Source organism: Centrocercus urophasianus, unplaced genomic scaffold, assembly GCF_019232065.1.
Source record: "Centrocercus urophasianus isolate 14NV4802_14NV808 unplaced genomic scaffold, USGS_Curo_1.0 seq_15, whole genome shotgun sequence".
Classification (NCBI taxonomy): Eukaryota; Metazoa; Chordata; class Aves; order Galliformes; family Phasianidae; genus Centrocercus; species Centrocercus urophasianus.
The window spans coordinates 39,763,936-39,779,595 of record NW_024884697.1 but is presented as its reverse complement, the minus strand read 5'-3'; the positions used below and the strand labels follow the sequence as shown (position 1 = coordinate 39,779,595).

The 15,660-nt window shown below is 35.2% G+C and overlaps 1 protein-coding gene across 1 annotated transcript in view; it reads right to left on the bottom strand.

Annotated features, from left to right (window-relative positions):
- The window catches only part of LRRIQ1 (leucine rich repeats and IQ motif containing 1), a 96,693-nt gene that overhangs the window by 57,226 nt on the left and 23,807 nt on the right, over positions 1-15,660 (bottom strand). The window contains exons 14-17 of the mRNA XM_042816215.1: positions 14,367-14,543; positions 4,526-4,990; positions 2,662-2,800; positions 354-473 (exon numbers count right to left, since the gene is read on the bottom strand). Coding sequence (XP_042672149.1) covers positions 354-473; positions 2,662-2,800; positions 4,526-4,990; positions 14,367-14,543 — 901 coding nt within the window. The remainder of the gene's footprint in view (positions 1-353; positions 474-2,661; positions 2,801-4,525; positions 4,991-14,366; positions 14,544-15,660) is intronic.

The following is a 15,660-nucleotide window of genomic DNA, read 5'->3' as shown; positions in this document are numbered from 1 at the left end:
TTATACACGTTATAATCAGTTACTAGGATACTAAAAAACTAAGGACTTCAAAAGAAAAATAGTTGTTTCCTTATTCTCATATATTTGTTCTTTAACAACAGAAATATAGGGGGTTCTATGGTGTGTTTGAAATTAATAGCAGAATAACTACCAGAAAATCTCAAATAGCAGGAAGCAATTAATCCATGACGAATACATTTAAGTGAGTTATACATATCAAACACTTCCTCATTTCTGAACATTGAACATCCTAGTCCTTTCAATTTCTTTTATTTTCAACACTTACATGATCGTTTTAGAATAAGTATACTTTATACTTGACATGAAATTTTTATGCTAATGGATATGCTTACTTCATGAGATACAAAATCATCCACATTTATTTCTTCGTAGTTATCATCCACTTCATCACTTTTAACAGCTGCTAGCGCACTGGCCAGTTTCCTTCGCAAAAGAAAGCCCTTCCAAGATGCCTAAACAAAAAATTTAAAGCATGTTATACAAAGTCATAGATCAAACCCAAATCCAGATTCTCTATGTTATCCCATTAGGAAGATAAAACATCTTGGGTCCTGGTTTAATAGCTCAATGATCTGTTTTTTGAACTTTATGTGACATTTAAAACTACAAGACAAATTAAATGCCAGCATATGTCTAAAGCTTAGAGTACTCAAGAGGCTTTCCACAAGTAAGCAGAAAGGAATCCTGCAACTCCCTCCACTATAAACATGAGTCAACTAATTAATTATTTGACAATTCCTTGAGGGACTACTATAAACTGAAAGGAAAGACTACATAAGAAAAAGCTGCATGTTAACTTCCAAATCACTGAGAATAAAAATACACTTGTACTAAATGTATTTTAGTTTACAAGTAGCTATTCTTGGAAACTTCTTATGCAATTTACCTAGGTCAGTTACTCTCTCTTAACTGTCTAAGATCTTTATTTAAAAATAAAAAAATATACCAGTAGGAATATTACAACAAAGAAGCACTTTAGGAATTAGATGCTAGAAAAAGTAGCAAGATATTATGAACATATCAACCTACAGAATCAGATCCAGAGATCATAATGAAATAGATGGAAATAGCAAAACTAATTTCAAGACAGCAACTTTCTCCCAGATCACTGTTTGACATAATTAGAGTGGAATATGCCCTAAACATTTAAAATACTATGAAAAAAAACACCTCTCTTGAAAAACGAAGTGTTGTCAGCATTTCACAACTTTACAATGAAGGCACTAAAACATGAAGGATAAATCTTATATTCTGGTTTAGCAATTAGCTTGTTAATTTTTCTTAAATGATTGTCTAGCTTCATAAAATGCTAAAAGTATTGCTGGTTTAAGACACACAGTTCCACACTGTTATAAAAATAATTATATATGTTAGATCTGCTTTCTTGTCATTTCATTGGTGTTTTGTTGTGTTTTTTTTTTTTTTTTTCCTACAAATCTTCATAAATAGCCAGATAGAGCATTACTGAGGGATCAGGCGAAAAATATATTTCATTCAAAAAATACATTAGTTTTTACAAATGCAATGTAATTCTTAATAGTACATACAGGAGGATAAACTGTAAGACATCTGTTAACACAGATCTATGAATGCACATCAGCACTCAACTGAGATCAGAAAGACAAATTATATTATAGCAGTTTTAAAGAAATGAGACAGTAAACTGCCTTACTGTATAAAATCGTGATATACTTACCTTTGGAATGCAGTTCTAGTTACTCCTTTAAAAAAGGATAGAATAGACTAAAGGTTCATAGAGAGAGAAAAAGATAAGTACAGTGTAGTGTGAAGAGACTAAGTGGACTGAACTCATTAAGGTAAGAGTGAATATAAGGATGAATATGAAAGACATACAGATACATAAAATGCAGAGAAAAGTCTATTTACTTCCTTTGAAAATCATCAAGTTGGAACAAAGAAAAATTGATTAAATAAATTTATGCAGATAACTCTTCACATACTAGCTACACGCTATACTCAAGAAACAAATTGAGCAGTAGTGGAAAAACTGGCCTAAAAATGTAGAAAAATCCATGGAGCCTGGCAACATGGCATATAGATTCAGTATCTCTTTAGAAAACTAAACAGAGCCAAGGCATGGCCTTGCATTCATGCACATAGTTAACTTCTAGCCCAGTATCTAGCATAGAACAGCTTAAGCCTTGGTGAGCTGCCAGTGGCAGTATGAATGAGGGAATCCTTTATTTTGGGAGATGAGGAAACAATGTAAGGCATGACTAAGTAGAATAGGAGAAATGGGTTGAATGCTTTGTTGTGTAGATACGAGACACGTTCTTTCACTCATACAGCATTTGCCAGTTAAATAGCATAGACACACCAGTAAGAGCTTGGGCACAATATGCCTTAAACATAATACTAGAACTAAAAATAATAATAATAGTTAATTCAGGGAAACAGCGAATAAAGTGAAAGCAGTTTTATGCTTTTACAAAACATTTTGTAAAGAAGGCTCTCTATTAGAAATATTAGGCTTACAATATTTGAATAAAAAAACTTTAACAACAAATCTATTGATAAGATCATAAATAAAAATATATATGAGATACAAAGTACACAAAATAAGTAAGATATTTTCTTTACTAAATCTGAAAGTCAGCAAAGAGAAAGCTGCAAACAAACCTGGATTACTGTGGCAGCTGCATGTTTCTGTCCTGATGCCTCTCCAAAATGATCATTCCTTGTTTTGGTGCAGTCGGCCTTCCTCCTAGTATGGTACTTCCTCCAATGAGACTGGATCACTGATGCTGCCATATGTAACCTAGTAATGAAAATAAGTACCTTCATGAATAACATAACCTCATCAGTAAACTTGGGTTATCATAGCTGCTCAACCGTAAAACCACTGAAAGAACAGCACTATATATTAGAAGGCTCTGACATTAAACTCTGAATTACAACCTAGATGCAGTATAAATGTTCAGAAACACACAGGCACATATTCACTCCATATAGCTTTGGAAAGATTTCCATTCACAACGTTAATTAGATTCTACATTCACTGGAGAGGAAGAGTGTCCTCAAAGCAACGATTAGGAGCAGAAATAGTTTAATAATAACTAAGTAATCTGTCAGAGGGGGGGAAGAAGAGCGGCATTTATCTTCCATACTGAAAAATATTAGAGGTGTCTAAGTTGAATATTGAAAACTGCATGATATAAATACCTCCAGTGGAGCAGAAACAAAAAACTGACAAAGTGCCATTTAATCTTTTGCCTCCAGTTTAACACTACTGGCCACTAATTACATGTGTACATTTTCTAAGTTGGCTATTGCTTAAAAATCACTAATTAGGGGCTACTTGGGCTTGTTCAGTGCCTGAGCTTTCTAAATATGTAGACAATTTTTTGAGGGAGAAAAAGTTTAATGTAGTTCTGCTTTAGCACGTTACTATCTCGGAATCCTCCACAAAATTCACATTACAGTTCACCACTGAATTTAAGAAAATATACCTAAATTTCTCCCAATATTTACATATCTTCTTTCTTCATATAGTGCATTTATTTAAATAACGAAGTACTTTTAGCAAAAAAGATGCTCCAGCACAAGTCACAGCATACTTCAGAGGTTAAGCCAGAAGAAAGAGTGCACAAAGTATTCAAGTATTTCTTTTTAAAATATGTTTATTAAGTTTACCCATCAATGTGTATTTTTGAAAACAAATTATTATGAATTCATAACTGAATTTTTGGATCCTTAGAGGGAAAAAAACGTCAGCTTTTGTTTTCTCTGACTGCAAAACCAGAACAATACACCAGCAGCAAATACATTCCCAAGAGGTAATAAACCAATTTGTTTTATACAAGAGAATATTTGGGGGGCACAGAACAAGTTGAACCAGCCCTTCACCTCTGCCTCTACTTGTAAGAAGTGAGTTGAGGCATGTTGGAGGAGTATCAAGGGCAGGGCAGATTAGCTCCTCAGTCATCACAACAGCAGGAAACTGGCCTAAGGTCAAGGGAGTAGGATGGTAGATTTAAGCAACTTTTACATCTTGCCTTCTAAATACTAGATACTAGATAGTGACTGTAAACTCTACATAGATGAACCTCAAATGTCTAGTGAACAGTACAATAGAAAACTTTTACTAGCTTGTAGTTTAAATTCCCTCCAAATTTCAACAAACATCCTAGTATTTTCACCTCTAATGTTGAATGTTACTTGTGTATTGATGGGTTGGTGTCATAAATGCATTGCAAATAAGGAAAAGTTAGAAGATCAAGAGAAAGTTTTAAAATTCTCTTATTAGACAGTGTTTTAAAATTAAGTGCATACTTGTCTATTACATATTATCTGATTAAATATCATATGGAATTGTTAAGATGAAGATCCAGCATGTATCGCTTTTAAGTAATTCCTTATTTTTTAATCAACTTCAACACACTATTTGCATACTATCTGCTCAATGTGTATGTTTTAAACAGGGAATCTTCACTCTATGCATATCCATATAATCTATTTGAAAGCAAACCAAAATCTGTCTTACCTTTCTGTATTGTTCTCAAAATCTCTTCCCATATTACTTTCTATAACTGACTGTTGCAATGTGAACTGAGCAGATATGTTCTTGTTGCCATTGCTCTCCCCACTGTAATTAATACAAGATTCAGTGCTTTTCTGCTTCATTCTGTGATCTTCTTTATTTTCCTTTTGCTGCACAGATATGGAGGAGTTAATGAATGTGGCCTGAAAATGGCCAGTAGTAATCCATCTTTCAGAAGGATCCAACAAGACCTGTTTATTTTCTGTCACACCCATGATAAAGAGGTTATTTTCCTGTAGGCAGCCAGTGGATGCTTGCTTTAAATGATTTTGCAGTGCTTCTGGTCTATCTCTGTCAGTAGTGCTTAGTTCACCATACTCATGTGCACATCGATGTTCAATGCTAAGTTTCATCAACTGATTAAAATACCAGCATTGTCTCTGCACAGCATCAATGGAAGAGATAATTCTGAAGGAAGATAAAAATGTCATTACATATATTTCAGACTATGAACAGTTTAAAAAATACGTTCTCTGTATAAACTACTCTATATTCTGAAGTATCCCTATGTTTCCATACACTTACAATGAACAGTAGTTACTCTGAAAATCAGTTTCAATATTTACAAACCTTAAATACATTTTTTTCTTTTTTTTTAGTAGTATCTAAAATATAATAATATATGTTAGACTGCTTATTTTACTTTATGATTTGTAACATTTTTAATGGTTTCAATCTGAAACAGGCAGTGGCATATATTTCACTGTTCTTTTTCTGTGTGGGTAGAGTCACAGAAAGCCAAAAATGTTAGAAGACTTCATGCAATCTTGTTACAAAATCTGTAACAGTCTTCTTAATCCATTTTTTATTTAGGACCTATGAAAGCTGATATAAAAATAACACTATTTTAAAAATTTGATTAGAACTACAGCAAGAAAAGTCAAACTTGGATTCTAACAACAAACCACAACACTAGAGAGAATACAGGAAAAGAAGAACTTTTAAATGTAAATACTTTTATAATATAGGGGATGGTGCTAGACTAAAGTTCATGAAATATTACATTTCTCTGCATTTTTTTTTCCTGGTTAAACACTAGTCGAGTTCCTGCTTATCTTTGTTCACTTTTGAATTGGGGTTTTATATTAAGCTGTGAGTATTAGCCTGATATAGCAATAAAATTGAGTAAAAGAATCATACAAAGCATCTGACTTCCCATCTGATTGTTAGAAAGAATCCAGGAACATTAACCTACGAGTCTGGCTCTGATTAGTTGTGCCACACCATCTAGGACTAGGGCAAGAAAGAGCAAATATGAACTAATTGTTACAGATACAGAAGGCTGTCTGTATTTAGACAGTGTTTATCTGTTATAATAGGTAGCAGGTACTTTTGGAACCAGCAAAACATTTTCCTTTGATAGAAGAGATAGATGCAGAGAGCTGTAATCTGGAGCTATTTTCAGAGGAGCAAAAAGTCAATTCTAGGTCAGCAATGCAAGATAAAAAGTTGAAATAAAATCAATTCTCTCAGGGGTCTGGAAAAAGTAAGTTCTAAGACAACAGTTTGAGTAACAGAATTTCCTGTTTATCACTCTTGAAAGTCAAAGCTTTTGTAACACTTTATTCTGAAAAGACTTGTTACCTTAATAACTACTTCCTCTAGTGAAGTTTAACTAAGAAATTGTTCAATTGTTAAGAACACTTAGGATCAGATCTTATTAGTGGAAAAAAGACACATTTTCTCTGCTAGTAGAAGTTCAGTGCAGTCATCCAAAAATATGAATGGCTAAATCTGAAGCCAAATTCACACAATCTAATTAGACAACTCATTATGCATTAGCTCTACATTTGATTGCCCAATGCACATTACTTTTTTCCTTTTAATTTAACAAATATGATAGCAATTCCTAAAAATATATAAATCAACGTATATATTTACTGGAGAATCTAACAAGTTCTAACTGCCTCCTCCTACACAGTAAGAAAAGTAATTTCTTCATTGTGAAATACTGGTAAAGTATTTAGGAAGACCTATTTAGTAGAAAGTCTTCTCAAAGTTCTACAAAACACAGATGGGGGGTAGGGTGGGGGTGTGGTGGAAAACAGATTCTTCCCCTTCATCCTTTTGTTTTCTCTAACTTCAGTTTTACATTGTTTTGTTTGTTTGATTGCTTGTTTATTTTTGCTGAGGCTTAGGAGTAAAACTTTGGGGAAGAGAACAGACTTTTACATACTGGGCAAAATAAGCTTTTGTATGAAAAGCATACTCTTAAAACTATTATTCTGAGTATTCTTCATTCTTAACAAATGGAAACAAGCAAAGGAAAATACAACAAAACTGTGACCAGAGTAGGATGCTGGTGCATCCTCTCCTTTGTCAGTGCCAGTGGCATGTCAAACAGCTGTTTCACTTTCTCAGTGACTATACAATTGGCAAGTAGAAACAGCAGAGAAGACTGAAGGCAATTGAAAATTTAGGTGGAAAATAATTATGCCTAATAATTATGCCAGATTTAGCCATTAAATAATAAACAGAGGCCTTCTGTTGCTTTTTTTTTTAACAGAAGCAACTTCTTGAGGAGTTGCCAGCTAACTATAAATGTATTTGGGATTTTCTTGCAAAATTGAAGCTCAAGGGAACAGACAATAGTTATTAAAATAGGGTTTGTGCATTAGGTGGCAATAAGGACAGTGTCTCCCATGGGCCAAAAGGAATTTTAGGCACCTGTGGAGAGAAAGAAATATAGTATAGGCTTGGGATATGTCCACCCTGTCAAAGCTGCTTCTTTCTCAGTGCCTCAATGATTGCATTCCTGATACCAGGTCCTGAAGATCAGTTATTCAAACCGCAGAAAGGAGGCAGCAATCACAGAAAACATGCAGGACTGATTTACCTTCTTATTGGGAACAAAATTAAAAAACAAACAAACAAACAAAAACCAACCACAAAATATATTACAGAAGAGAGAAGACAAAGAAAGAAATATGTAATCATTAAGACTTTCGACACCTAAAGATCTCCTTTTCAGTTAATGTAAATTCATTTTTGTCTTTAAGAACTTTTTTGGTGCTAAAGGTAAAGGGATCTGTTCATACTAACTTGTTTGTTTTGCTTCTTCGTTAAGATATATAACTTCATTAGATATAACATTCTATGATAAGCAAGGTTTTAAGTTGGCATCTAGAAAAAACATGAAATGCAATTATCGTGATGGACACACCAGAATTCATACTGCTGGCTGCTTAATATGTCATATAAAATCGAATACAGCAGCCTCACTACAGCAAAAGCTTTATGGCTTTTGGTTTTGATGAGCACACACTCATATGTTTAATCACCAACCTGATTTGACCTTAACAACTGTTATGTTATTCTCCATGTGAATTTTAGCACAGTCAGAAAAGATGCACTGGTTTTGTAGAAAGAGAAAGAGAGAACAAACCAGAAGAGGAAAAGGTCAATCTTCAATCACAAGGCTTGACTGTGCTGGTATAGCAGCCTTGCTAGTACCTAAGTACCAAGATGCTACTTTCACAAACAAATGCTAGAACAGAAAGATTTCTTAACAAAAGATGTGTGTTAGGCTTCTTCCAGAGACTTCAAGAGAAGATAAAAGCACTAGAAACAGATTATTAGCCATGGGGAGATGCAGGTCATTCATCCACTGATGACTATCACAGTTCCAGTCATAACATCAGTCCACCAAGAGTATTCATCAATGTCTTCATAAAATTAGACCAAACTCTTCTTAGTTTAACATACAGTGTCTGGGGAGGGGGAAACCTCCATTGACACCTAGGAAGTGTAGTGACCCATGCACTGACCTGAAATTTAGCATAAAAAATCTCACAGAGGCCAAAAAGACAGGTGACAAAAAAGTAAGATGTGCCCAGCAAAGGCAGTTTTCTGCTAGCCACTGCAACTAAAGCATAGATATAATTCCACTCCTAACTGTGTGCTAGTTTAATGTCATATTTTTAATGTTACAGCTCTACTGTGATTTTCATAAGTTAATTAGTTGAGAAGTTAACTTTTTTTTTTCAAATACAAATTAATATTCTTTCCTGTTTATAAAAGGAATGTTCACATTTTAATATACAGCGTGTTTGAATAGTACACTCCAATTTTTTTTTTTTGTAATATTGTCTAGCATTATTTCTGCATTATTATTGCTCAGCTGCAGGTTATAAAGTTATCTTACAAACACATGATGGAAGGCATGATTTATATGTTCTGTTCTGCAACCTGCTTGAGAAATTCTTGTAATTTTCACTGTATTATACAAACAGTATTTAAAAAGTTCCACTAGTCAAACATCTGCATATCTGATTACTGAAAACAAATCAATGCAGCTAAGGTGATTTATGTAAATTGTTCTGAAGGTAACGCTGCCTACTTATTTCCATAGAAACTGCAACAGATCTATCTACATATACTATACTACCAATAACAAAATTTGATAGAGGGGATTCTTAACTACAAAACACTATTTTTCAACATAGTCACCACCATTAGCTGATTCACATGAACGAGCTGATGAAGATGATGAAGAGCTGATGACGCTCTTCATTTTGTGGTGTGACTGCAGTGCACAGCTCAGCTATCCAGAATGTAGCTTGTCTTTCACATCAATGTTGCTGTTTAAAATGTACCACTCAGCACCTCACTGCATTCACATCCACTGTCTAGTCTCCACAAACTCTCAGCAAGCATCAGTGAATGTCAATGGGTGCCATTTTTTCCACATGAGAGAATTCAGTGACACACCTTTGCTTCATATGCACTTCCATGTAAAAATGCCACTGTATCAAACTGCCCCTCTTCTGCCATCTGTCACATAGCAACAAAATGTAACAGAATACTGGTGGGAAGGTTCAACCTCTACTTCCATACCACCACCAAGTGTGCCAATATGATAAAAAAAGAGACATTACTTTTGATGTAGTCTTCATGTTAGTTTTTGATACCATTACTCACTACAAAACATATAAAAGTTATGGGATGTAAAACGTTTATTAGAGAAATTTAGTTTAGAAATAAATGCAATTTTAAGCATGGTAAGAGTGGTGATCTTGCAGGCAGAAACAGCACAGACAATTGAACTAGGCAGCAGTAGTTTGTGAAACATGGATTAGGGAAGTGAGCAGTGATTAGATTTGGCAGTTTACATACCAGAGGTCGCACCTACAGGGGCTCATAACTTAGCAAGATGGGAAACAGAGAGAAGTTTGCTCAATTTTTGGCCTGTTCTTTAGCAATGTCATATTAATTCAGTTAGTTCAGGGAAAGTATTCCAGTATAGAGCAGCTATGCTATTAAGGCTTATACATAAGCAAGTTGTTCAGAGTTTCCTTCACAATCTCCAGTTTTCACTGTTTTTCAAGTCATCCAGAAAATATACTTTTAGTAAAAAAACCCAAAACATAGGGGGTTTTAATGTATAAGAAATTCATTTTAAGACTAAATATGGTAAGACATTCTTCAGATGTCAGCAACTTCAACATTTTGGTGGATGAATTCTCAAAATGTTAAGAAAATCAAAACCCAGTAACAACAACAAAAAGATACAAGACAAAAAAAAAAAAAAAAAAAAAAAAAAGACGCTCAGGAAAGAGTGGACATTTATCAATTCTTCTTTCCACTCCTGCTCTTCTCAAACATCTGCAAGTTCTTTCCACTAAAATTACAGAAAGCCATAGAAAAATTCTCATTGCATGAAACCTCAGGAGGTCTCTAATCCAATCTCCTGCCCCAAAGCAAGGTTAGCTCTAAGATCACACCAGGTTGCTTGGAGTTTTTCCCATGACCTCCTGAAAGCCTTCAAAAATGGATACTGCACAGCCTCTCCGGACAACATGTTGCAATGCATCACTATCCTAATGATGAAAAAGGTTTTTCCTTATGTTCAGTTATATGGGATCTGGCTGGGATAGAATTAATTCTATTTATAGCAGCTTATACAGTACAGTGGTTTATATTTGTGACTAAAACTGTTGATAGTACACCAGTATTCTAGATGTTGCTGAACTACGCTTGCACAGAATCAAGGCTTTCTTTGTCTTTCATTCTGTCACTCTCGGTGGTTAGACTGGAGGTAAGCAAAAGGATGGGAGGGGAAACAGTGAAGACAGTCCACCTGAATTGACCAAAATGATACTGCATCCAGTGTGATATCAGGCTCAGCAATAAAACTAGGGGATAGACTTTCTAACATAGCCATTACTCAAAAAATGGCTAGGCATTGGTCTGCTAGTGGAGATACTCAATGATTGTTTTTTCATCCTTTGGTTCCTTCCTTTTTGTTTTACTCTCCATCCTTGCTCCCCTTTCCTTCACTTATTTTAAGCTATTTCTATCTCATTTCATGGAGTTTTCTCACTTCTGTTCTTTTGCTTATCCCCTGTCTACTTGTGGTGGCTGGGGAGGAGTGAATAAACAGCTTGTGGATTCTTAGTTACTTGCTAGGTTGAACCCATCATATCAGTCTGAACTTCTCAGATATAATCTGTCACTCAGTCTTAGTCAGCCACTCCTGCCGTGCAAAGAACTTGGTTCTGTTTTGAGGCTGTGCTCAAAACGCTTGACCATCTCACTGGCACTGCACTGGACTTGTTCCAGTTTATCAATGTATTTTATGTGTAAAGGGCTGAATACTGGCTTCAGTATAGAAATGATGGTATCAATGTTGGAACATCACAAAGTTTGCACCAGGAATAACACCAAATGCAAGTCTGAATCAATGCAAGGTTGGTGGTGACAGTTTCCAGGATAGCATAATTACTGGTGATGAGGTGTCACAGCTATGAGTTGGAATCAAAATAGAAGTCCATGGAGTGGTGACACATAAATGGAAGAAGTTCTAGTCACAGCCCTCAGCAGGTAAAGTGATGCACACTGTCTTTTGGGACAGGAAAGGGGTGATCATTCTGGACTTCCTGGAACCCAGACCAGCCATCAAATCTGACTGCTACATCACAACGTGGACTAAGTTGAAGACTTTCATCTTCCATAGTATGGCCAGAGGAAAAAAAAAACGCTTTTCTTGCAACACAATAACACCAGGCCCCATACCAGTTTGAAGACTGTGGAGAACAGCAACAGTCTTAGCTGGACCATCCTATCACATCCATGTAGAATCACAGAATCATAGAATCATAGAATTACAAGGTTGGAAATGACCTACAAGATCATCTAGTCCAACCATCTCCTCATCACCGTTGCCACCACTAGTACTAAACCATATCATGCAGCACGTCATCCAGACGCCTCTTGAACACTGCCAGGGATGGCGACTCCAGCACCTCCCTGGGCAGCCATTCCAGTGCCTGACCACTCTCTGAGAGAAAAAGTTCTTCCTTATGTCCAACCTAAACCTCCTCTGATACAACTTGCGGCCACTGCCCCGTGCCCTGCTTGTTGCCTGGGAGAAGAGGCCAAACCCTCTTCACCACAACCTCCCTTCAGGAAGTTGTAGAGTGCAATGAGGTCTCTCCCGAGCCTCTTCTTCTCCAGACTGAACAATCCCAGCTCCCTCAGCCGCTCCTCATAAGACTTGTGCTCCAGACCCCTGACCAGTTTTGCTGCCCTTCTCTGGACACGCTCCAGGACCTCAACATCTTTCCTGTAGTGAGGAGCCCAAAACCGAACATAGTCTGACTTTCACCTGTTCAGGCCTATGAAAGATGGACTGCATGGACAATATTTTCCTAACAAGGACACCATCACAGCAGCCGTGAAACAATGGGTTACTTCTGCTGGTGCAGATTTTTACAACAGTGGCATGCAGGCTCTTGTTCATCGCTGGCAAAAATGCATATTTAATGGAGGTGACTACATTGCAAAATAGTGTTTTGGATCTGAGTATTTGCTCTATCAAATAGTGCTACTGTGCTCTTTGCATCTGTTGTAGTTCCCATGAAAATAAATAAGAGGCAGTATTTTCAGAGTGACCTACATATTTATTGATGATCCAAAATACTGGACACAGTATTCTAGATGCAAGGGCTAAAAAGGGGTACCCACTTCTCACAGTCTACTGGCCATCTTCCTGCAGCTGCAGCCCAGAATGTTGTTAAAATTCTTTGGTAACAAGGCACAGAGCTGACTCATATGTAGTTTCTTATTCATACACACTCAAAAGGTCTTTTTCAGAAGAGATGCCCCCAGTAAGCCAGTCTGAACCTTTATTGGTGGCAGGAGTCATCCCTTTGGTAAAGAACTTTGTACTTGTTCTTGCTCACAGGGATCACAAGATCCCTGTTTGTCTGCATCTCCAACATGCCTAGGTCCGTGTATGGGAGCTCTGCACTCAGGCATATAAACCATTTCCCCCAGATTTGGGGTCATCTGGGAGCATGGTAAGTGTGCACTCCATCTTCTGCTCTAGTTTATTAATAAACATGTTTGAACGATAAGTCTCAGTCTCAAGAGAATAGCATGAACCATTAACCACAATAATAGATGGTCTCATTCCTACTACCTAACAATTTTTTACCTGTTAAGCTGTCCATTCTTACAGACCTAGGTTAAATAAACAGTTCAATTTTGTGAATATTACCTTTCATTCACAGATTTTATAATCTTGCAAAAATTTATCTAGAAATAAGAGATTCTACTCCAGATAAATCACATTCATATTCGAAGTATGGCATTTTTTTTCTGCAAAGGTTACCAATGAAGCAGGTATGAACACTGAATATAAGAATTTTTTCTCTACAATAAGGAAAGAGAAACACTTTTTTTTTCCCTCTCTTTTTTTCCTTTCAAGAAAGAGGACCATTTCAAATGGTAAATGAATTAGGAAGTGTCAGTTTCCTATTTACAAACTAGAAACAAAAATTACAGTAGAGAAGTACTCTTGAGGGGTCTCAAGGGGAAATATATGAGTTCCAGCCATCTAAACACTTAATCTGTCAAAGAAAACTTCATAATTTCTCCGAGACCAATTTTAATCTAATTATTAATATCTTTTCAAAGAAACCTCAGTTCTGCGAGCAATGAAGATTTTACTGCACTTTAAAAACATCCAATGATAAATCAAAATAATATCCCTTTAAACATTAACAAGACACAATAGGTAATAGCTATATGCTGAGAAAATGTGGGTAATTTTTCCGGCCTAACAAATCACACAAGCAGAAATTTAGACTTAAGTATTGTCAAATGTCACAAGCTCCACTTATTCTGGTTCAGTACCTGGCATGATCAAGGAAACTGTATTTCCAAACATCATCAGATAAGTCATTTATTAAAAGAACTACAAGGATGTTGTAAAATCTGATAGAAAATGTAAAAGAACTAAGAAATAAGAAAATGGGCAATACCCCCAAGTGTGAAAATACAAATGGCTTGCCACATCTATATAAACAAATATATGTACAAATAACTTTTACTACAGGACAACTAATTTTGATAATAATGAAGTAGCAAGTTTGATAAAATCAAAGACCTATAAACAAAGACATATGACCCATCTCCTCAACAGCAAGCAGCTTTCCAATTGGAAATTGGAAGTCATGCTAATATGATTGTATCACTTTCTTAAGATACTATATTAACCTTCCACTGTACTACATTGTGTGTAAGAACTCATCCAGCTGCTATTACCTCAAGAATCTTTTGAGTTATCTGTTCTCTCATACTTAAAACAACAAAAGTCAAGACCAACAAATATATTAACGTCTGAAATATTCCTTGCTTTGAAGTTAATGATCTTAATCTCTTTCTTAACATAAATATATATTTCAAGGCAAAAAGGTAAGTAAAACTTACAATAAGTACATGGAGAACTGTACGTTAACATATATTTCTTCAAGCAATTAATGTCCATGTAAATACATACCCCTCTTCAACAACCTTTTTCTTCAGTAAAACATTTTCTTCAATTTGAACTTGACAAAGTTCCAGAAATGTTCTTGATTCTGATGCTTTGATTCTTTCAGTTGTGGGTGAAGTATTATAATGCAAGTTTTCATCATGAAGAAACTGTAACCTAGGAAGGACCTTATATAGGGGAGGCCTTAAAAAAGAAAAAGTCATTATTAGTTTCATTTTTAAAATAAGTTAAAAATTGCACTTTAGTTATAAAAACATATAACAAGGCAGAACATAATGATAGTTAACAAAGTATTCGTAAGTACTATTATTTCATATATAAATATATTAACTAAAAAATTATCATTAATAAACTTTGGAACTGATATGAAGAATCACTTTCTTATCAATACATAGTTTGTATACACTGCTGAAGTATTGAACACGGGAAGGTAAAAAATATGCTCAGTTCATTATGCCTAGTACTTCGCCAGCCTGATTAACAGGAAAATCTGACACTCCTGTGCATAAGCACCTACAATTATTTGATTAGTAGGCAATACTATGTCACAGGATCATACAGTACTGATTTTGCTGACACATTTAGAGGCTTAGATTTAAAAACAGCATTGAATACAAAACATTGCCAGTCTTCATACCACAGTCATTTGCATAATAATTTACATAAAGCAATATGATATTCAGCATGACTGACATTAAAAAATCCTCTTTTGAGCTCGGGTCAGTGAAAGGGATGACAAATGAGATAACATTTTCTTTTTATGACAATAGGAGCCATTTATGTAAGAATTAAATTAATGTGCTATTTAAAAAAATTACTTAATTCTCGCACTTTTAGGTTACTGTAGTCTGTGATCTTGCTTTACATATTTCTTATTCTAGTTTATTTAGAATTTTAATGTTGCTAAAGTATTCAAAGCAACACATCAAAACCCAGTATTTTCATTAAATTATTGATACACAGGAAAAAGTATCTATTGTAGGTTTTAAGTTTCTTTGCTATAAAAAGAGATAACAGCTTTCAAAAATGTTAGAACTCCCTGACTATTCTCTGTGAAGGTGAAGGACTATTACTTTGCTCAGATAGCACACACTAAATTTAGAATGAGCAAAAGTTTCTATGATTGAGTTAGAAAACTCCAAAATGTGGCTCAATAGAATAGATTATTAGGTTTTTGCAAATACAAAACTTTCCTTTTCCAGTGTTTATTAACTTTAGAACAATACTGCCAGAAATAGATTTGAAATAAATTGATAACTTTAGGCAGACAATCCTTGAACATATAGGGAGGAATTACCAA